This window comes from Oryctolagus cuniculus, chromosome 9 (genome assembly GCF_964237555.1).
Source record: "Oryctolagus cuniculus chromosome 9, mOryCun1.1, whole genome shotgun sequence".
Taxonomy (NCBI): Eukaryota; Metazoa; Chordata; class Mammalia; order Lagomorpha; family Leporidae; genus Oryctolagus; species Oryctolagus cuniculus.
Window position 1 is genome coordinate 105,733,442 of NC_091440.1, and position 23,159 is coordinate 105,756,600.

The 23,159-nt window shown below is 52.7% G+C and overlaps 1 protein-coding gene across 10 annotated transcripts in view; it reads left to right on the top strand.

Moving 5' to 3' along the window:
* Positions 1–23,159, top strand: part of CRACR2A (calcium release activated channel regulator 2A) — a 212,075-nt gene that overhangs the window by 161,843 nt on the left and 27,073 nt on the right. For all 10 annotated transcript variants that reach the window (XR_011378673.1, XR_007921043.2, XM_051850217.2 and 7 more), the window contains 6 exons: positions 2,359–2,454; positions 5,193–5,380; positions 13,017–13,088; positions 13,703–13,748; positions 15,638–15,744; positions 18,971–19,301. Coding sequence is in view for 8 of the 10 variants with exons in the window: in XM_051850217.2 (XP_051706177.2) it covers positions 2,359–2,454; positions 5,193–5,380; positions 13,017–13,088; positions 13,703–13,748; positions 15,638–15,744; positions 18,971–19,301 (840 nt within the window). In the remaining 2 variants the exon portion in view is untranslated. The remainder of the gene's footprint in view (positions 1–2,358; positions 2,455–5,192; positions 5,381–13,016; positions 13,089–13,702; positions 13,749–15,637; positions 15,745–18,970; positions 19,302–23,159) is intronic.

Genomic DNA, 23,159 nt, shown 5'->3' on the forward strand with positions numbered 1-23,159 from the left:
TAGATGCCTAGAAAATTTAATAGCCAAGAAAAAAAAAAAATTCCATCCCCTTCAGATTCCGCAGGAGAAAATGTAAAACCTCATACTTCCTTTTCCTAGTCTGTCATTTTCTCAACCCCTTACCAGGATCCGTTGTTTGCCCAGGGAGCTGAGGTCTGCTAAGATCCTGTTCTTTACCAAACCAAGCAGGGTCCTTTTTAATGAGCATGCTCACTTGAAAAGAAAAAAAGAAGCTACGGGAGACTGTTCTCGGTTGTTGGATGATTGCGGGGTTCTCGGCAGAAAGCCACCTGCCTCTCAGCCCTAAGCTGGCACTCTTGTCCCTGGAACCGAGTTTTAATTTTATGCTGCTTGGGATTATCCACATCACAGCTCCATTTATTATCACAGATGTCATTCAAACCAAGAGGGAATCAGATGCTTTTCAGAAAAATCCAGATACACTCTCCAACTAGAACGTGCTGGAGACTTGTCAGCATTTCCAGATCAACGATCCCGCTGTTCTCTTTTTAGGGTTTGAGAATACTCTGGCTGGCCCCGACCTTCAGCACAGGGAAATGAGTATATGGCAGGCAGAACGCATACACGGCACATTGCCAGACCCTAAAATAGTTTCCGAGGACAGCAGCCTTCCGTACCCCTGCAATAGGAAAGCCACCCCTTACTCCCTGAGGGCATTTTGGCCCCTCTGCCCTGGCTATGACGACAGGTCAAGGTCTGTGCTAAACAATGAGGCACGCTCCCAGAACCAAAAAGTGGACTAAGGCATGTGGGATGGGGAATAGGAGTCAGCAGAGGCCGGAGGAAAAATTTAAGGACAAATTAGCATCACTCAAAGTGATCCAGCCATAATACCTTACCTACCCTTTGTGCTCCTTCCTTCTCCCTTCCTGACACCAATGCCTTTAATCCTCTGTGCTTAGATTTACGCTTTTTGCATAAATGGGAACAGTTACGATATCTTTGACAGTGCCATTAAACCTTTAGATACACGGGCTTTTTCTGGATGATAGAGTTAAGAACAGTGGTATTCCAGGTTATGACACCATGGAAAAGGCCCGACCCTCTGATCACGGTTTGGATCCTGGCTCTGTATTCACGTGTGTGTTTGACCAGGAGAGGACTAGTTAATCACTTGCACCCTCCGGCTTCTGGGTGACAGGCCCCTCAACACTTTGTCCCAGCAGGTGCAGTAAGATTCTTGCTAGGCCCATTGCCTACCGCAGGAGGCAGACTCCCTGGGCATTGGGAGCAGGAGCTGTCTGCTCAGAGCCTGCTTCTGCCATTGCAAACAGTTACAATGAGCACACTCACCTGCTCTTCCTGCAGCCCCTCTGGCCACCAGCTTGCCTGCAAATGGGCACAGGGACCAGGTAATATCTGCAGATGATGAACCAAGGAGACACACTGAGCCTTAGAACACTGCTGTCCAAAGGCCTGTATTCCGCGCGCCAGCTGCTGCTGGCTCTCATGCCAAACCTACTAGCCAGGACTCTGCCAGTGCAATATCCCCCAGCTCCATCGTGAGTTACAGGGAGGGGAGGGTGGCCTCTCCTCCTGTACCTCCATTCTGCATTCCAGTGACATGCAGCAGGTGGCACGGTTATTTTTGTTTTTATGAGCAAAGGACTGGTGGTCCAGAGAATGAAGCCAGACAGTTGGGTGAGGCAGAGACTAGAACCCAGGTCTCCTGGTGCCCAGCGCAGGCCCTTCCACCTGGCTCTGTTGAGTGTCAGGCGCCCTTTATCCCACAGCCACGCCCCTCTGCACCTGCATCACCAGGGCCTCAGCATCTCTGGGGCGGAGGCCCAGCGCAGGGCTGGAGGGCGGGGAGGTGAGACACCAGGAGGAGCAGGGCTGGGAGAACTCCATCACAGAGGGGACACGAAATGCTTGGACCGCCAGCCAGCACTCTGTTTCCAGAGTGGGGGCAGCTTAGCGAGCCAGCGACAATGCCCACTGTGCAGCAACATTTCTAACTTGGAAGGGGTCAAAGAGGCCCCCACCGACCTCTGCCACCACCCAATTTATGAATGCTGAGACTGAGGCTGGAGATTCGAACTCAGCCCCTGTTCTCCCTGTGTAGTGCTCTACCACTAACTGGCGTGGGGGAAGGTGGCAGGGCACAGTGGCTGGTCATGGTCAGCTTGCTGGGAGTCTGCCCAGTGGCCCCTTGAACCCTTGCACTTGGGTCCTCAGTGATGTGGCAGGCAAGTCACCGAAGCCCTGGAGCGTTGCAGGTGGGACCTCAGAGTCTGGAAGTTGGGCCCTGCTGCTGGGTAGCTCACAGGGTGGGGGTATCTGTAGGGCTGGTACGTGGTGTCCGAGCCCCTCCTGACCTCATTTCTGGCCTGGCAGGACACGGAGAGGTTTCAGGCCCGCAGTCAAGAGCTGGAGCGGAAGCTGTTCTGTAAGGAGCAGGAGCTGGAGCAACTCATCCAGAAACAGAAACGGGTACGTTCTGTCGGCTCCCAGGGCACCTGGCTCTTCAGCCCGCCTGTTCTCTGCCCCTTGCCCACTTTCCCTGCTGCTTAGAGACTTTTCTTTTTGATAATAGAGAAGAACCATGTAGCTACCCAAAAGATAGCATTTAAAATCATGGGTGGGGCTGGTGCTGCCGTGGGGCAGGTTAAGCCACTGCCTGCCACGCCGGCATCCCATACAAGTGTCCGTTTGAGTCCCAGCTGCTCTACTTCTGATCCAGCTCCCTGCTAATGTGCCTGGGAAAGCAGTGGAGGATGACCCCAGTGCTTGGGCCCCTGCACCCACCTGGGAGCTCCTGGCTTCAGTCTGACCTAGCCCCAGCCGTTGCAGCTCTTTCGGGAGTGAACCAGTGGATGGAAGAAATCTCTCTCTCTGCTCCCCCCCTCTGTAACTTGCACTTTCAAATAAATAAATAAACCTTAAAAAAAAACCACAAGTGACCCCAGATAAACCTTCAGGTCTGAAATGCCAGGTGCCCAGGTCTCCCCCATGAGGGATTCGCAGATGTCGTCAGAGTTACAGCCAGCGGCCACAGGAACACCCACACAGGCCTCCATTCCTGGCATCCTCCATAGGAAAGGAAAGGATGCGGGTGTTGTCCAGGCGCTGATCTCAGGGGAGGGGCTGCCGCCCAGCTCCTTTCCTCCAGGCTGGCCGTGAGTACTCCAGCTGTCAGTCTGTCTCCTCCACCTGGCTGCATGGCTGGACAGGGTCATCGGTGTCCTCTGGGTGTCCTGTGACCCTGCAGGCTGACACAGACAGCAGACCCCCCTCTGTGATGTGCCTGAGCCTGCCCTCTGTAGACCGGCGTCACTACAGTTGCAAACCCCTGGCTAATGGCCCCAGGAAGATTGGTCACCTAGGCCTTGTGCTCAGGGCCTGCATGCCAAAGTCAGGGCTCTTGGGGGAGAGAGACTAGGGTGGCCCTGGGCTCCTGTCCTGTTCTGTCTAGCCCCGGCCGGACCCAAACACATTGCTTCCGTTTGAATAGAGAGGGCTATTCGGGGCCGCGTGTTAAGACACACGCTGGAGTGCTGGAGGCTCCTGCACTGCTGCTCCTCCCCAGGCGGTGGCCGCGGGCTGCGTTCCTTCTGCGGCAAGGTGAGTTCACCTCCAGGAACCGCCTGCCGCCTCCCCACGGCTCTCTGCACGGTTGCACCTTGCTGCTCCTGCTCTTTCTCCTCCTCACTGCATGCATTAAGTTCTTACCAGCTAAGCTCCATCCCTGGAACGAGTGATTGCCACTCGATTTAATTACTGCACGCTTGCCTGATGACATGGCAGCCTCTTGAGAATGGCACAAAACTCTTCATTGTCTCTTCTGCCTCCCCCGAGTGGCCACATTCATTAGCCTAAATTTATTAGGATACATTTATTTGCGCTGGTTTGAGGCTTTCCCTGGTGGGAGAGTTGGAAGCTTGGCAAAGCCAGAAGAGCTTAGGAAAATATGGGTTTTTCACTTGCTTTAGGGACCTGGGTCTGTTTGACCTGTTGTAGTTAGTCCCTGAGAATTTCCAGGATTTCTGACTACAAAAGTGTCTCGAGATTAAAAGGTCTGAGTGGGGCCTGCATTGTGGCCCTGCAGGTGAAGTCACCCACAATACTGCTTCCCGTATGAGCACTGGTTCAAGTCCCAGCTGCTCTGCTTCCCAGCTGCTCCCTGCCAATGTGACTGGGAAAGCATCGGAGGATGGCCCAAGTCCTTGATCCCCTGCCATGCATGTGGGAGACCCAGATGGATTGTCGACTCCTGGCTTCAGCCCAGCCTGTTCCTGGCCATTGTGTGGCCATGTAGGGGTGAACAATGGAAGGATAGTCTCTTTCTCTCTCCCTCTCCCTCTCCCTCTCCCTCTCTCTCTCTCTCTCTCTCTCTGTGTGTGTGTGTGTGTGTTCCTCCCTCTCTGCTACTATGCCTTTCTAACAATTAAGATCTTTAAATAAGAGAAAAGAATTGGGTATATTTAGCTGAGAGAAGAAAGAGCAGTTCAAAATTTTTTTTTTTTTTAATATTTGTTTATTTGAATGGGAGGAGAGAGAGAAATAGATTGATTTTCTTCATCTGTTGGCTTACTCCCCAAATAGCTAGGGCTGGTCCAGGCCAAAGCCAGGAACCTGGAGTTCCATCCAGGTCTCCCACATGGGGTGGCAGGGGCCCAGGCACTTGGGCCATTGTCCATTGCTTTCCTAGGCCATTAGCAGGGTACTGGATGAGAAGCGGAGCAGCCAGGACTCGAACTACCGTTCCGATGTGGGATAGGGGTGTTGCAGGCAGCGGCTTAGCCCACTGCCTAACAACACCAGCCCTGGAGGGAAATTTTACAAAGAACATCACTTAGCTCTTTTCTGTCTCCCTCAAGGCCCAAGGGAAAGAAAGATGGACTTGAATGACAACAAGGAGGATTTAGGTTGGATCTTAAGACTCCTCTGGCTTTGGGACGAGGGATATAGCTGGAGTGTGGAGTCTCCTTGGCTGGTGGGCTTAGGAATGGGCCAGTTCCACCTGGGCCACCCAGCAGTCCAGCGTGGAGGCAGAGGAGAGAGGAGCTGTGCTCAGAAAGCGCCCAGCCTCCAGGAGCAAGTATGTGTGAAGGAAGGAGCAGACGAGGCCTGAAGACCGTGGAGGGGAGTGGACCGGCCCCTGGCCCCCAAGGAGGGAAAGGGGCAAGAGGTGGGGCTCTTCACGCCCCTCTGCTCCCGTTCCTTTCCAGCTGGAAGGCCAGTGCGCGGCCCTGCACAATGACAAGCACGAGACCACGGCTGAGAACACCAAGCTGAAACTCAGCAACCAGGAGCTGGCCCGCGAGCTGGAGCGGACCTCGCGGGAGTTGGCGGACGCGCAGCAGCAGCTGGAGGGCCTCCAGCGGGAGGCCTGGCAGCTCCAGCAGGAGAAGGAGATGTGAGTGTGGCCGGGCACCCTCCTCTGCTGTCCCAGAGCTCCGCCTCCGCTCTGGGTGCCGCGTCCCCACTCCCTGAGACTGTCCCCTCCCTATGAGACGGGGGACTTGGGCCCATCGCTCCGAGTCCTCTTCTGACCCCTCCTAGGATATTGAGGCTATTGCGCAGAGCAGGCTGTGCCAAGCATTGCCTGGGATCGACACCCCTGCTCTCGGAGAGTTAGTCCATCAGGAAACCGAGGCGGTCAGTGAACCACCACGCTGACTGAGCGCACACACCTCCGACGACCGTCACAGCTTAGGGACCACACTGCAGCCGGAAGTCCCCTCAGGTCAACAGATAGTTTGACCTGTGCACTTCTGTCCAGACCGTGTGGCCCAGCGTGGCCCTGGTTGGCCGGTGAACTGCTTCTGGTGGCCCGCTGTTGGGTTAGGCCGGCACAGGCTGAGGCACACCTGCGCAAGAACCAAGGGGGAGCGGGTCTGCACCTTGAGCTGCACGGTGAATCTCTGCACATTCAGCCGCTCGTCTTTCAGTGGAAGTGTTAGGTTGGGAGGACAAATGCCCTCTGAGGCCCACGGCTGTTTGCTCGTTCATTTATCCGTGTGTTCAGTGACTTATTCATTTGACAAACATTTACTGAAAGCTGTTGCAGGCTAGGGCCTGTGTTGAGCATTCGGCGCACGTCGACTCGTTGTGACCTTTAGAGCATCCTGCTGTGGCCGGTTCTATTACCAACTCTAATTAAAAGTGAGGACGCTGAGGCTCCGAGGCTCTTAAGGAACTGTTCCAAGATGCTAAGTGCTAGACACGTCTTGCTGACGCCCCCCAAGAAATAATAGGCCAGCCAGAAAACACCAGGGGCTTCAAGACGCTTGTGGAAAGTGGAATTAAAAGATCATGCAAATTTCCTGTGAATTTTAAAAAGTCCCCTCACATTTATTTATTTATTTTAAAGATGTATCTATTTATTTGGAAGGCAGAGTTACAAAGAGAGAGACAGAGAGAGAGAGAGAGAGAGATCTTCCATCGCATGGTTCACTCCCCAAATGGCCACAATAGCCAGGGCTGGGCCAGGCCGAGGCCAGGAGCCAGGAACTCCGTCGGGGTCTCCCATGTGGATGGCAGAGACCCAAGTACTTGGGCCATCTTCTGCTACCTTTCCAGGCTCATTAGCAAGAAGCCGGATCTGAAGAGGAGCAGCCAGGACTCAAACCCAGGCACTTTGATATGGGATGCTGGCATTGCAAGCAGCGGCTTAACACACTGAGCCACAATGCTGTCCCACCCCTCGTGTTTACACAGGAGTAGGACTGGCCATCATCCTCTCACTCTTTCATTCATACATTCTTCATTCATCCTGCAAAAGGGAATTGTGTCTGGGCCCTAACGATGCCAGGTGGTACGAGAAGTCTGTTTCAGGGAGAAGGGCAGCGTTACCTAGCAGCGCTTGATGTTTAACGTAGGCTCATTCTGCCTGCTCAGAAGCCAAAGTCCTCACTCTGTGTGGCTACTGGCAGGATTCTGGTCCATGCTAGTTGGGCTCATGAGTGGCATGGTGGGTCATTTGGTACCGATTACCTGGGTTAGAGGGAGGAACTGTGTTTGAACTGGGAATTTCTTTTTTGTAAGATGTCTCCAGTTAATTAAAAGAGGAGTAGGGTGGTCATTGTGGCGCAGCTGGTAAGCTGCCACTTGGGACCTCCACATCCCATATCAGAGCGCCTGGGTTGGAGTCCTGCCTCTGCTTCCATTCCAGTTTCCTGCTAATGCACACCCTGGGGGGCATCTCACAATGGCTGAAGCACCTGCGTCCCTGCAACTCACATGGGAGTCCTGGATTGAGTTCTTACCCATGGCTTCCGCCTGGCCCAAACCCAGTTGTTGTAGGAAGTGAACCAGCAAATGGTTCTCTCTCTCTCTCTCTCTCTCTCTCTCTGTTGCTCTTTCAAATAAATAGATAAATAAATCTTTTTTTAAAAGAGAAAACTTCTCAGTATCTTTAAAAAGAGTATATTGGGGTAGATGTGTGATGCAGAGGTTAATTTGCTGCTTGAGATACCCACATCCCACATGGGAGTGCCTGGTTCTAGTCCTAGCTTCTCCACTTCCAACCCACTTCCTTCTAGCATGCACCTGGGAGACAGCAAGTACTTGGGTCCCTGTCGCACACATGGGAGACCCAGATGGAGTTCCTGAATCCTGGCTTTGGCTTGGCCTGGCCTCAGCTATTGCAGGCATTTGGGGAATGAAACTGCAGAGGGAAGATTCTCTCTCTCTCTCTCTCTCTCTCTCTCTCTCTCTCTCTCTCTTTCTATCTCTATCTCTATCTCTGCCTTTCAAGTAATAGAAATAATAATTAAAAAAAAAAAAAAGACTCCCAGTAGCTGACTTAAACCCAAGCCCCGCTGTTCTCCTTCTGGGATGAGCAGGTGAGGAAGGACAGTGTATTTCACTGTCAACAAGCCCTATCTGTTCCTCCTCATTAAGAGCAGTCCGCCAGGCACAGGCGTTTAACTCTACAAACAGAATTAAGGATTCAGGCTCTTAAAATGCAGTCAGGTTCTAAAAGCAGCAACCATCCGAATGCGCAAGCATTCGGGCAGCAGAGGGCTATCAACAGCCGGTGCTGGAGCCGGAGGACGCTGAGCCTTTTCCAGGCTTGTCTTCACTACGCAAGCCAGACGCACAGTCTCTGCAGGGCTAGACCTGGAGAGGAGGGGGAGGGGAGAGAGAAATAGGACTCCAGAACCTTCGCAGTGTTTGTAGAGAAGGCTGTGCAGCTGGGAACCATGCTGAGGCCCAGGAGAGCAGTGTCCCGAGAGCCTGAGCCCCTTCCCTGCAGAATGGGACCACATGGGGCCGGCGCTGTGGCCAGCTGCTTAAGCTACAGCCTGCAGTGCCGGCATCCCATGTGGGCGCCAGTTCAAGCCCCGGCTGCTCCACTTCTGATCCAGCTCCCTGCTAATGCACCTGGGAAAGCAGAGGAAGATGACCCAAGTGCTTGGGCCCCTGCACCCATGTAGGAGACCTGGAAAAAAAAAAATCTGGCTCCTGGCTTCAGCCTGGCCCAGCCCTGGCTGTTGTGGCCATTTGGGGAGTGAACCAGTGTACGGAAGATCTCTGTCTCCCCCTCTCTCTAAAATGCCTTTCAAATAAATAAATAAATCTAAAAAAGCAAAAAAACGAATGAGACCACAGACTAGCACCGCCGAGGTGACCCTCAGGCTCACCTCCGTGCCCTTTGTTGTGTCGTGGAGACTCCGAGGCTCGGAGAGGTGTGCAGACCAGCCTCAGCCTCACAGCTGGTTAGTGCAGCAAACAGGGCCGCTCATTCTCTGGCTATTCCCATGCTTGCTGCCTGCTGCCGCCCCGAGGAGCTGGGAGGGGAGAGTGTGGAGTTTGGAGGTAAACAGACTTAGTTGTTTATCAGCAAGAATTCTGGACAGGCAAAATTAATTTTCTTATTCCCTGAAGATAGGAAAACCAGATTTTAAAGCCAGATAAAGCCCTCAGGGCCGGTGCTGATATACAGAGGAAGGTCAGATGAAAAGCAATACTCCTCTGGTTCTTTCTTCTCTCACTTTTGTTTTGAGTAGGTAGCTTATGGGGAGGCACAGCATTCAAACAGCGCAAAAGGGGTCTGCAGCCCCGCCACGCCCCGGGGTCCCAGACACCCGGAGGGCAGCGGTCACTGCTTCTGGGGCTCCTTCCAGAGTGTGCTGTGTACACACAAGCACACGTGTGCATGCACACCGCTCAATTTTCCCTACACAGTAGCAGCACAGCAAGCATGCTCTCCTCACTTGTCCTGAGATTTCTCTTGCCAGTCTTATTTTCTAGAGTGTTCCATGCCTCATCCCTCTCCTAAAGACAAAGCCCACAGCAGTTCCTTGGCGGCTCTTGAATCATAAACCTCCCACAGGCAACAGCTTTAAAACCAGCAGCTTCTCCGTCTCTCGGTTTCCGTCAACCCACTAAGTGCAGAAGGATCTCAGTGGCCACTCCATCTGATACGCAATGTCCTGTGTCTTCAGAAAGGCCTTTGTGAGCACGAGGAAGACATATATTCTGTACATACACGAGGGTTCTTCCAAAAGTTCATGGAAAATTGAATTTATTTTATTTTATTTTATTTATTTGACAGGTAGAATTATAGACAGTGAGAGAGAGAGACAGAGAGAAAGGTCTTCCTTCCGTTGGTTCACCCTCCAATGACCGCTATGGCCGGCGCTGCATGAATCTGAAGCCAGGAGCCAGGTGCTTCTTCCTGGTCTCCCATGCGAGTGCAGGGGCCCAAGCACTTGGGCCATCCTCCACTGCCCTCCCGGGCCACAGCAGAGAGCTGGACTGGGAGAGGAGCAACCGGGACTAGAACCGGCACCCATATGGGATGCCAGCACCGCAAGGCAGAGGATTAACCAAGTGAGCCACAGTGCTGGCCCGAAAATGGAATTAGAAAATAAGGTTTGGGGCCAGCTGCTGGCTCAGAGGGCTAAGCTGCGGCCTGCGACGCCGGCATCCCATTTGAGCACCGGTTCAAGTCCCAGCTCCTCTGCTGCCAGTCCAGCTCCCTGCTAATGTGCCTGGGGAGACAGTAGAAGATGGCCCAAGTGCCTGGACTCCTGCTACCAAGGTGGGAGACCCAGATGGAGTTCTTGGCTCCTGGCTTCAGTCTGGCCCAGCCCTGAGTGTTGTAACCATTTGGGAAGCAAACCAGAGGCTGGAAGATCTTTTTCTCTATCTCTTCGTCTCTCTCTATCATTCTGCCTATCAAATAAATCCACCTTTTTAAGAGATAAGTTTAATTTGAAATCCGTACATATGAGGGGTTTTCAAAAAATTCATGGAAAATGTGTATATGACAAAATTAGGCATGGATTTAGTTTTTTGCACCAAAATAAACCTCTTCATTCCATTTCCATGAACATTTTGCAGTACCCTCGTGTCCAAAAATCCAAATAGATATACATGTATTTGCACCTATGGAACACGTATGTGCACGTATGTGTTTGTATCTTTCTAGTAGTCAACAGGTGCAGAGTGGACAGGGCCAGAGGTGTGGAATGCCTTGCTGTGTCAGATTTGGCCACTCAGTCTAGCACTGTGAGAACCCAGACCTGGGATTGCCAGTGAAGGATTTTCCTTATCAGGGGAAAAGCTGGCTGCTCCCTGCTGCTTAGAGAAGCAGGCCCGGGGCTGGGGCAGGAGCATGAGATGGCCAGGAGGGAGCAGCCTTCAGCTCCCAGCACACAGCATGAGAACAGGCAGCTCTGCCCACCCCCTCCACCTCTTCAGCCCCCCCCCCCACCCCGCTGCTAATCAGAACAACCTCATACATGGGGGTTGAGGACCCAGTTTGGATAATGGGAAATACATTGTTTTCCCGCAAAGTTGAAATTAAATATAATTGGTAATAAAATGTCGGGAATTCGCAGCTCTGCAGGAGCTGGAGAAATTTTGTTGCTTAATTAGGATTGTCTAAGGTGAAGCTGGAATTGGATTCAGTCTGTTATTGTCGTAAAGTGACTTCATAATTATTCTATGAAGAGGACCAAAGAAGAGAAATGCAGACAGCTGTTAAGGAATCTGAGTGTTTAGGAGCTCGGCGGAGGCGCCCGTGGACGTGGACGCTGTGCTCAGGAGCCGCGTGGCTGGGGGTGGGCAGAGCAGGGGCTGTCCTTGTGCACATGTCGGGCAGCCCTGACAGCATGCGGGCAGCCGTGTGTCATTCAGGCTTTCAGAGGCTCCTTACCCTAAAAGGTGTGCTGAGGTTTGGAAATGTGGAACCATTTGTTGAAAAGATCGAAATTTCTAAACCGTGGCGCCGCAAACCGAGGGAAAGACGGAGGCAGAGTCTTGGAATGAAGCAAGTTTCCCTGTGGCTGCCGACTCTGCGTGGAGTTTTGTCGTCTTTCCCTGTCTTCCTTGCTCGGTGCTGAAGAACTCCCTGACCCTCCGTCCCCCTCCCTCTCTCCCTCCTCCCCTCCCCCTCCCCCTCCCCCGCCCTGACGGCCTCTCTCCTTGCCTTCTTGCTGCTGCTGTCCGTGGACCAGGCCTCCACGCCAGCTGCTGCGCCGAGTGTCCAGGACTCAGCCCCTGCCTCCTGGTCTAGGTTACCCTCCAGTCACCCTGTGCAACAGCCTCTCACCTTCTCCCGTGCCCTCCTCGAACTCCTGCTGTGACCAACACCTTCCACTGTGATGTAAATCGCTGATTACAGTTGGCTCCTCCACCTCCCCCTTCCAGGCAGAAATTAGAACTCTGGTCAAAGAAGTGACCGTCCAGCGGTGGACATGGCAGCTGTCTAGGAACTGGTGGGAACCCTGGGAGTGGGTTCATCAGATTTTGTTACTGTGACAAAATCCCTGTGACAAGGCCGGCGCCGCGGCTCATTAGGCTAATCCTCCGCCTAGCGGCGCCAGCACACCGGGTTCTAGTCCCGGTTGGGGCGCCGGATTCTGTCCCGGTTGCCCCTCTTCCAGGCCAGCTCTCTGCTGTGGCCAGGGAGTGCAGTGGAGGATGGCCCAGGTGCCTGGGCCCTGCACCCCATGGGAGACCAGGATAAGTACCTGGCTCCTGGCTCCTGCCTTCGGATCAGCGCGGTGCGCCAGCCGCAGCGCGCCAGCCGCGGCGGCCATTGGAGGGTGAACCAACGGCAAAGGAAGACCTTTCTCTCTGTCTCTCTCTCTCACTGTCCACTCTGTCTGTCAAAAATAAATAAATAAATAAATAAATAAAAAATCCCTGTGACAAGCTACTTATGAAGAAAAGGGGATCATTTAGCCCACAGTGTTGGAGGTTCGAGCCCAAGATTGGGCTGTGCCATTGGTTTGGCATCTGCTGAGGGTGGCGGATGGCAGTGGCAGAGTGGGAGTGGAGGACGAGCCACGTGGTGAGCCAGGAAGCAGAGAGAGGCTCGGCACAAACTCAGGCGTTTATAACTCCCGTCTCATGGGGACTGACCTTGGGGGTCACATACTCAGTGACCCCAGGGCCCCACTAGGCCGGTCTCCTAGACACCATAATTGGGTTAAGTTGAAACATCTCCAGGAATCTGGAAGCCAAACTGTTTAAACCATGTTGGGGGTCTGGGAGAATTGAACAGACCAAGCCAGCGTGGATGTGAAGGGGAAACACAAACCCTCCCACTCTCCAACAGAACATTGACTGATCCCTGGTCACTTGGAGCCCGGGAAGGCAGACCCCTGGTCATCCAGAAGCATCTGTGGGGCGGGGCGGGGTTGGGGGGGTTGTGGAATGAACAGGTTTGGGGTGGGTAGGAGGCCCAGGTGAGGAACCTGGCTCCGTGTGGATGGTCTGTGTGACCCGAGCACAGTTCGTGAGCGTCTGACTGTCAGCCTCTGTTCAGTGGGGACAACTGCACCTTCCCAGTAGGCTCCTGGGCTGACTGAGATAACTGTCTGGATGCACCTGCACACAGCAGGTGTGCTCCGGCGAAAGCCATCTTCCTCTGACCCACTCCATCCGCAGTGTAGGCCTGTCCTGCTGGTTTTCCGTGGAAGCGGTCCCAGCCACCCACGTGCAGCTCAGCACCTCGCACCCTGTGGCTCTCCTTCTTCTCCCCCGACCCCCAGAGCCACTCACCCTCACCGTGCTGTTTGCCTCCCCCACAGGGAAGTGTACCGCGTGACCGAGAGTCTGCAGCGGGAGAAGTCCGGGCTCCTGAAGCAGCTGGATTTCCTAAGGTGCGTGGCCCCGGGTGTGCTCTGGGAACACGGCCCTGAGCCTCAGGTTGGAGGGGCCCAATCTGAGAGAGGGTCTTCCCTGCCTACACACTGGGAAAGCATGGCGGCCGCGAGGGCACCCTCAGCCTCCTGGTCCCCACCGTGCGCTGGGGACCGCACTGTGCTGTCCATTCACACCCACACCCACGTCCCACTCAGTCCATCCCTCTTCCTGGGGAGGTTCTGCCGCCTTCTTCTGTGGTTCCCGTAGTCCCTTGCCTGGTCCTTGGTCCAGCAGGAGTGGACCTGGCTTTCCTGAGCATCCCTTCCCTGTGAGACAGATGCTCTTTCATTCCATGGAGCTGTTAGGGAAGCAGGCAATTGTCACTACAGGAATGAACCAATGAGGAAGTGATCCTGAAGAGCTATGGATCACAAAGCCATTTTGTCTATCCCCCTGCCGTTGACTGGCACACAAACTATCATCCAGTGTAAGCCACACCCACAAGGATGGAGATTCCACACACCTGCTAGCCTTCCACCCTCTACCTTCCCTTGTACCCGTCTGACTGGCAGGTTGGCTGCTCTTGGATCTGTCCACCGTGTCTGAATAGATTCCCCTTTACTGTTCACAGGGAAAGAAATAAGCACCTGCGAGATGAACGGGACATACGTTTCCAGGTAATTGGCTGGTATTTGCTAGGGGGCAGAAGTAGTGGGAGACAAGGACTGGGGCCCAGGGGCAGCCAGGTCTGTGCTGGGACTGGCCCAAGAATGCGCTGACAATCGGGATACATTTGATACTTTCTGTGTGGGCAGGACAATAGCCCGAGATGATCAAGATGCAGAATAGCCTACTGGGACAGTTACTTTTCCAGGAAGTAGTGCACATTTCTCTCTGCCCCACAGGACTGAAGTGTTTCTTGGATGCATAAATGATAGTTCTACCCATGAGACGGCACAGTTGAAATGCCCTTATCACTTTTACATCAACATATTCAGGTTTCTTCTCTTCATTACATTTTTTTTCTATCGATGGAAATTCTGCGTTTCTATACTCTCATGGAACAAATTAAAGATGTGAATCTCCCACTACTTACATAGCTGATTTTATCATCTATACATGAGTACCATGACCATATACTTGTCCCAAATAACACAAAATCTCATGTTTAAGTGGAGGTCACACTTAAACATGTGGACCACACTTAACAAAACCTAGAATCCTGCACTCCCCCAGTCATCTTCCCCTTCAGACAAGAGCTGTTGGCTGCCCTGCAGGGAAGGAAAATGGGTCCAACTTCCTAATCGAAGGATTATCAGACCTCGGGCCCCCTGTGTGTCCTGGGACAAAGTCCCCAGCTGTCACTTGAGGAAAAGGAATCCTGTCACCTCCCGCATATTATAAGGATTTTTGAGGAAGACTTTTAGAAAAAGGACACTATGCACCAGACCCTTAGCTTAGCAGCCACATAAATATGATCACATAAGGCAGCTGGTTTGTCCTAAATTAGGCCCGACTTGGTTTGTAACTGAGCTCCCTGTTGGATCTTGTTCTGCCATCGTTTCTTTGATGTCGCTGACCGGCAGCAAACATTGCTGCCACCTACCCATGTGTGCTGTGAGAGTGAGACTTCAGCCTACACATGTTTGCTTGATGATGACAATGGTTGTAATTGTCTTAGAAACAACACCAACTTCATTTTAGAACTTCCAACCCAATGTCACCCTAATCACTTCACCGCGCTCCCCTTCAGCTGCCAAACTCAGTCTGCCTCGGAAGGGGGTGGAATTAAGAACGCCACTGGGGAAATCAAAGAAAAGGGATCAGATCACCTCGACGCTGGGTAATAATTAAAGATTCATGTGGCAGCCTCACAGCCACAGCTGCAGGGGCCCTGGGAGCATGGCCTCGCCTCCTTCCCTTGTCTGATCCACGAGAGATTCTTCTCGTGATCCACTCCCCCACCCCACCATCTCCTGGATGACGTCTGTTAGGGAGCATTGCAAGGGGACTGGGAGGACCTGCTCCACCCCGCTTCTCTGCTACCAATGTTGGAGCAGTATTTCTGCACTCAGCCTGATACACCTGATACAAGCCTGGAAGCTCTGGACAGGGCACTGGGTTAATTGATCCTCTGGGCTGGTCTTCTTTCCCTTATATCTGGGGCTTTGAAGATAAGTGATTAGAGACACGCAGAAGAGTCAGAGTTTAAGATGCACAAAAGCTTTTATGCTTATAAATATTTCTCCCAGGCATTAAGCCTTGATCTCTTCTTCTCTGCCCTCCAGCAAATTCTCAGTGCCCCTGCGTAGCATCCCGTGGTGGCACAAAGGCTCTCCTCTGTTCATTTGATTAGATTATTAGGAAGGCAGTTGAGGGGTTCTGGTGAGGGATGACGGTAAAAGGATGTGTGGGTGAATGCTAACAGGGAGACCAGGTCACTGCCGACTTGCTTTAGGGTTCTCTGAGAGCCTGACCTAGGAGGTGGGAACCATGGGCCCTTTTCTGCTACAACACTGGGGCAAATCAGCAGGCCTGGATCTCTGGGACTTTTGTGTTTCTACAGAAAGATAAGGCAGCCAAGGCAAACACAGCTGCTTCCAAGGCAAGCTGGAAACAGAGATCCGGCTCTGTGATAGGCAAATACATGGACTGCAAAGGGGCTCTCCGAAGGTAAGTCATCACCCATTTGTTCTTGCACTTACCCATCCCCCCTGCAGGGGGAGCTGGCTGTGAGCCCATGCTCGGTGCAGGTGCACCCTGGAGAGCTGGCCTTGGGTGGGAGGCCCGAGTTTGAGTTCCGGCTGCACTGACTCCCCTTGAGCCTTGGAGGACATGCCCTACCCTCTCCTGACATGCAAGCAAGACGGGGACTGCGCAGAGCGATCCCCTAGGGCAGGTTGTTGTCTTCGGAGGTCACTCCACCCACCTGTGTGCCTGCAGAGGTGTGGAAGGGTGCTGAAGCTCTGCAGAGGACAGAGGAGGAGCCCATCAGGGGAGAGACGGAGGGAGGGGTGTGTGACCGATGGCGCTCTGACCTCTGCAGGGCAGAAGGGATGCACGCAGTTTTTCAGGAATGTGACTGTTGGCTAGGGAAGGGCCTCGGAGAGTCACGTGGAATCTCCAACAGTTGGACTCGTTTTACAGACACGACTGTGGCCTGTGCTTGGCAGATCGTGTCAGTGACTCGTGCTCAGTTAACGCAGAGAGAACACGTTCCCTAGCTGCTGAACAGCACGCGGTTGAATTCGAGCACCCAAGAGGTTGACTCCTCACGCATTCAGAGATACCCCAGCCCCTCGCCCCTGACTTCCGGTGTGCCTTCCATCCACATGGATGGCCCCAGGCAGGGAGAGGCAGCCGGAGCCTAAGTGTCAGACTTGGGGAGAAAAATGTGTTAACTTGATCTTGTAGGACTGCAAGCATGAAATCAAAAGATTCGCAATGGCAGTGTGATTCAGCTCATCAGTAAAATCTTTGGGCCTGATCGTCATGCATTCCTTCTCCAACCAGCTGAATAATGAGATAGAACTCGGCAGCCAAATTTCTGCACAGTAGTATTTGGCCTGTTGGTTCCTGCGAACAGAACGTATTTACTGATTGATTGACTCAGCAGGCGCTTGCTGATTACCTATTCGGTCTCAGACATTCTTTTGAGCTCTGTAAAGCTCCGAAGACAAACCGGGCGTGTGCCCTGTCATTAGCGTCCATTGTTGAATGCTCCCTTGATAAACGTTTGTTGAGTACTTACCATGTGCGAGGTCCTGTGCTGTGTGCTGGAACGTGCCAGGGCAGGCGGAGAGGACCCATTTCTGTTTCATGAGATTATAGCTGAGTGGAAGAAACAGACCCTAATCAAGTAAGCAACACATTTAGAGCCCTTGAATTCCAATACAGGCTTTGGCAAAAGTAGCCGTACTTTCTACTGCTGGCATACAGCATTGGCGACAAAATAAAGAACGAACTTAGTCGTGCTAAGTTGAAAGTATTACAGAATGTCAGTAGTGCTGGAAAATTATCCATGTAAAGCATTTGTTTCCAAGAAATGCTTCATTTTAGGGCTTAAGTGGCTATTTCTTCTTCTGGCCGCAAAGCCCTAGGGGAAAAACCTGCTGTGGGTGCAGATACTTGCTCACTTGTGCACACAAATATTCACTCTTGTGTGAATAATCAGGGAGAAAATGGATAGGACTACTAGTTGTGTTCTTTTCTAAAAAATATTTATTTACTTATTTATTTATTTAATTGACAGGCAGAATGTGGGGGGCAGGGGAGACAGGGAAGGAGGAAGAAAGGGAGAAAAGGAGAGAGAGAGGGAGATCTTCTATCCACTGGTTCCACTGGTTGACTCCTCAAATGGACGCAACAGCTTGGGCTGGTCCAGGTTGAACCAAGGGCCAGGAACTCCATCTAGGCCTCCCCTGTGCGTGGCAGGGGCCTAAGTACATGGGCCATTTTCTGCTACTTTCCCAGACACATTAGCAGGGACCTGAATTGGAAGCAGAGAGTGGCCAGGACTCAAACCAACGCTCCAATATGGGATGCCAGTTCCGCTAGCGGCAGCTTAACATGCTGCACCACGATGCTGGCCCTGCCAATTGTGGGCTGAAGCAGATAAGCAGTTAATAGACTTGACAGAATATATAGGAAGTTTGTTGGAAAGAAGACATTTAGCTTTTATTAAAAACTGGGATTTTATAAGAGAAAGCTGCTTAACTTGCTACTAATGCTATATTTTATATCCAGGGATCCAAACCAATCCACTGTTTTTGTGAGCAAGCACAGTATTTTAATTTATTGTTCAGAATTGCAGTTAAATTTGGCATGCTGATGCACTCATTTTCTCTTTCCTTCCTACTGTCCTTAGCAGTGAGACGTATTATAAGCAGGGGGCAAAATATAGAGTGTCCCTCCAGCCTACAGCCTGTGTCCTTCTTCCATTCTCTCTCTCCTGTGGGTCCTTCACCTCTCCACTTCACTGCCAGCCCACTCTCTTTTCTCACCCACGTGTGTTTCCGTCTGGGACCTGAGGCCCTCCCTGTAAAGCTCCTGTTCCCTTAAGACCATTTGGAGCTTTAGTGGCTCACCCAGACCCGGCGGGGAGCTGTGTGCTCAGAGGGACCTGTGAGGCCTGGGCGCTCTGGACCTTCTGAACACACACCCAGGGCACGGGTCCCCCCTGCAGCTGTCCCTCCCTCTCCCCCTCCTACCGCTGCTCCTGGCTCTTGGTGCGCAGATGCATCTCGCAGCAAGGATGCACGTAGGCTTGCAAGACTACTCAGGGCTGACTCTGGCTCCCGAGGACATGGCGAAGGAGCGGTGGGTGGAGATGCCCGACTTGGCTTCCTTCCGACCCCGATGCCTGTCCGCTCTGCAAGGGGGCAGCTGAGCCAGTGGACCCCGGCTGTGCGCTGAAGGAGGGTCTTCCCAGAGCAGCGTACTGCTCATGCTCACGCTCACGCTCACGCTGTGTCTGCTTGCACCCGTGTCTCATTTCTGAGCGAGCAGGGCAGACAGGACAGGGGCAGGGTGGTCTTGGGACCTGACAAGTTGAAGCCTCTTACCCAAGGACACACAGTTAATGCGGGCCGGCCCTGGGGGCACAGCAGGTGCTTTCTCGACAAGTCTGAGTGCATACTCTTCTGCTTCTCCTTCACAGCCTTCTCGTTATCTGTAAAAACGACTTTTTGTGTGAGCGTGTCACTGTTGCTTTGGTCCCCCCTCAGTGGAACGTCCCTTGGGGCCAGGACAATGTCCGTGACTTCTTTAGTTAGTACCTGGCAGTCCTCACCGGCAGGCACTTGGGGTAAGCGTATTGGACACAGGAGCCGACGGCGGCGTCTGTCCTCATGTTGCTGCCCTGAGTGATGTCCTCCGTGCTTCTTTCTTCCCCACGCAGCAGCCAGTCAGAGGAGGAGGACGATGTGTTTGGCATTCCCAGGAGGAGAAGCTCTCTGGGGCTGAGCGTGTATCCCCTTACGGAAGAGGAGCCAGGACTGGGGGAGCTGGGGACTGGGCGCGCCCGGCGGCTCCGCAGAATCATCTCCATTGAAGAAGACCCCGTGCCGCAGCTCCTGCAGGCGGGCTTTGAGCAGCCCCTAGGCCAGTGCCCAGAGGAAGAGGAAGGCTCTCACCAGGGAGCGGACGGCGGGACCCAGCAGGCCTCCCCCTTGGAGGTCACCCCCACGTCTCCCCGAGGGCAGCCTGTGGGGAAAGAAGCCCTCATCAAGGTAGGGGCGCATACCTCATTGGCTCGCAGACATCACACCTGGGATCTGCCTTTGTCTTTGAGACCCATATTCCCAAGGGGCACCAAGGAGGTCAGATGTGGCAGGTGTTGGGATGCCGCCTATTTGTGTCTTACAAATGCCACCTCTCCCTGCCTGTCTGAGCGTCCTGGTGTTCTGATGAAGTCTTCTAGCCTCTTCTGTTTGTCCCATTCCATATTCTGTGCTTTCCTGACTCAAGTCCCAAAGCCCTGATTGAGCACCCACTTAAGACTGACCCTCGTCGAGGCTCTGAGCAGAGTGTCAGACGCTTTTACGGCTTCCCACGCTGTCACTGCTCTCAGCAGGGCCAGTCCTTGCTTGCGAATGTTTGCGTGCCATCATGTTTCTCTTGGTCCTTTTTAACATTTTTTTAAAAATCTATTGCTTTGGGGGCCAGCACTGTGGCCCACAGGGTTCAGTCACTGCCTGCAACACTGACATCCCATAAGAGCGCCAGTTCAGATCCCAGCTGCTCCACTTGTGATCCAGTTCCCTGCTTATGTACTGGGAAAGTAGCAGAAATGCCCAGGTACTTGGACCCCTGCCGTTCATGTGAGAGGCCCAAATGGAGTTCTAGGCTGCTAGCTTCAACTTGCCCTGGCCCCCAGCTATTTCAACCACATAGGGAGGGAGCCAGGGGCTGGAGGCTCTCTCTACTCTCCTTTTCATCTTTCAAAGTACTGCTTTTATTTATCTGAAAAGCTGAGAGACAGACAAAGCAATTCCACCCGTTGGTTCACTCCCTAATGTCCCCAGTCAGCAGGACTGTGCCAGGTCAAGTCAAGGAGCTGGGAGTTCAGTGTGGGTCTTCCATGTGGGTGGCAGGGACTCAACCACCAGAGCCATCAGCTGCTGCCCTCCAGGGAGCACATTCGCAGGCACTGCACGGGAAGCAGAGCTGGGGTGTGAAAGCCGGGAGTCCTCTATGGGGCGCAGGTTTCCCAAGCGGTATCTTAACTGCTTGGCCAAACACCCGCCCTTGTCTTGGTTCTTCATCAGCTAATCACTCTTGGCGTTTCCAAGCTTCCCACCTCTTTCTCCATTCCGTGTAACCCTGTTCTCCCTGCAGGGTCTCTCTGCTAAGTTCTGCAGGGCCAAAGGAGACCATAGGAAAGTCTGTCCTTGGCCCTCACCTTGTGACCTCATCCTCCACTTGACCCTGGGCAACAAGCCTGTGAAAGAGGCTCCTCCCTCACCCCGTGGCTGCTCTTTAGGACGCAGCCATCACCACCTTGCGCTTTCCCCAGAGGCTGTGTTGGTGTTGGCAGGGGAGCCGCGACCGGGGCTTCTGGGTATAGGTCGTCCGCCTTGGGCAGGATTAAGGTTCATGCCTGCATGTCACCCCTTTGAAGGTCTCTGGCACAGAGAGGAAGTGAGGGGTCCCCACTTTTCACCCCCTTCAATGCACACAACTACCCTGGTTCTCAGTGGGCACAAATAGGTCATAAACACTGCCACAATGGGAGAGAAGCGTCAAGGGGTTGGTAGGCCACAGGGATAAGGAGAGTGGCAAGGCGCCGTGTCTGCTGCAGCATCTCACTCTCACGGTCACGGGCATCAGAGGGGGCCCGGCAGCAGGTGCTCCTGTGGACAGATAGGAAAGCAGAAGCCCAGCAGGGGGCAGCCCGTCCAGCCCCCAGGAACGTGGAGCCCGGCCCTTCCCGCCACGCTATCTCGCGTCTGTGCTGGCTCCGTGACGCTCTGTTGCCGTTTTGCTGGGAACAGAAACTGCGGCAGACAGGACACAGGTCGCCCGGAAGCCCTGTGGCAGCTCCCAGGCAGGCCCGCTCTTTGCCAGGCTCCTGTGAGGCAGCCCTTCCACCCCCACCACGAGGCATGGATGGGCCCAACTCTGCCGCGACGTTGTTAGATGAGATGAACCAAGAGAGTAAGAATACTGGGCGCTTCTAGCAGTTGTTCCCATGGAAATAACCAAAATCAGATCAAGAGTCAACTCAAGGCTCTCTGCTGTTTTATAATGGCAAGCAGTTGAAAAAACCTATGGTAGGGACCTAAGTTGTGGTGTACTAATGTAATAGAATATTACATAGCTATGAAAAAAAAATCACAGTTACAAAAAGCTTAGTGACTCAGAGAAATATATGTAATTTAGTAATGTATGGTAAAGTAGGATAAAATCAATTTGAGATACATCTTAAATTTCTTTAATTAACATATGTCCTATAGTACTTCTAAGGGTTCGTGGAAAAAAATGGAATTCAAAGATTCTTTTAACATGAAAATGTTGAAATTCATTCATAGCACACATTTTCTTTTTTTTTTTTTAAAGATTTAGTTTTATTTATTTGAAAGACAGAGTTACAAAAAGAGGTAGAGAGAGAGAGGTCTTCCATCTGCTGGTTCACTCCCCAGATGGCTGCAACGGCTGGAGCTGCGCCGATCCGAAGCCAGGAGCCAGGCGCCTCGTCCGGGTCTCCCACATGGGTGCAGGGGCCCAAGGACTTGGGCCATCTTCCACTGCTATCCCAGGCCACAGCAGAGAGCTGGATCAGAAGAGGAGCAGCCAGGTCTCGAACCGATGCCCATATGGGATGCCGGCACTTCAGGCCAGGGCTTTAACCTGCTGTGCCACAGTGCCGGCCCCCATAATACACATTTTCCATGAAATTTCTGAAGAACCCATATATGCATGAATTTCAAATTTTTTGCATCAAAAATAAACTACCTCTTAATTCCATTTTTCCACAAAATTTTTGAACCACCCTCGTGCTTACAGAAGAGACTGGAGGAAGGGACCAAAGCATGAACAGTGACAGGGCATATTACGAATAATTATTATTTTCCTCTCTATTTTTCTGTTTTCTAACCTTAGAAGTTAGCATGTATTAATTTTATTTTTGAAGGCTTATTAAATTAAAGCATGTAGGGAGGGAAGCTGAGAACGCACCTGAGGAGGCAGCCCAGGGTTCCTGTTCCCAGCCCCTCCCCTGCCCCTCACAAGGCAGGTGCACCCTCACAGGGATGGCAGGTTAAGTGCACGGACACAAATAGGAGTTCCCTGCTCTGATGCCATGAGTTCTGCCTGATACTGAACCATCGAGGGGTTTACATTTTGTGCAAAATTTTTTCAGAAAATGCTCTACCCAAGGAAGGGGTCAGTGGTGACAGGTCTCAGGGTCAGGCAGCACCTCTGCCACCAGGACCCTCTCCCCAATCCAGGGTTTCACATTCCCCACCCCTTCGCTGGGCCCGGGGATAAACAGATTGGTGCCCCAAGTTATAGTCTGAAACAAATGGCAATTAGAGGTACAGAGACAAGAGTGTGCAGTGTATAGAAAAAGAAAGAGGGATGGGAGATAGTTGTGTGTGGAATTTTTTTTTTTTTTTTTTGACAGGCAAATTGGACAGTGAGAGAGAGAGACAGAGAGAAAGGTCTTCCTTTACCGTTGGTTCACCCTCCAAAGGCCGCCGCGGCCGGCACACGGCGCTGATCCGATGGCAGGAGCCAGGTACTTATCCTGGTCTCCCATGGGGTGCAGGGCCCAAGCACTTGGGCCGTCCTCCACTGCACTCCCTGGCCACAGCAGAGAGCTGGCCAGGAAGAGGGGCAACCTGGACAGAATCCGGCGCCCCGACTGGGACTCGAACCCGGTGTGCTGGCGCCGCAAGGCGGAGGATTAGCCTAGTGAGCCGCGGCACCGGCCCATGTGTGGAATTTTTAAAATTATTTTTAATTTTAATTTAAATTCCTGTAGTTGACCTTGAATTCCTCCTAAGAACTGCGTGGCATTGATTCCTCCCCAAAAGCCTGTTAATGACTTCCCCTGAAACTCAACACTGCTAATATCAGCTGTCGCT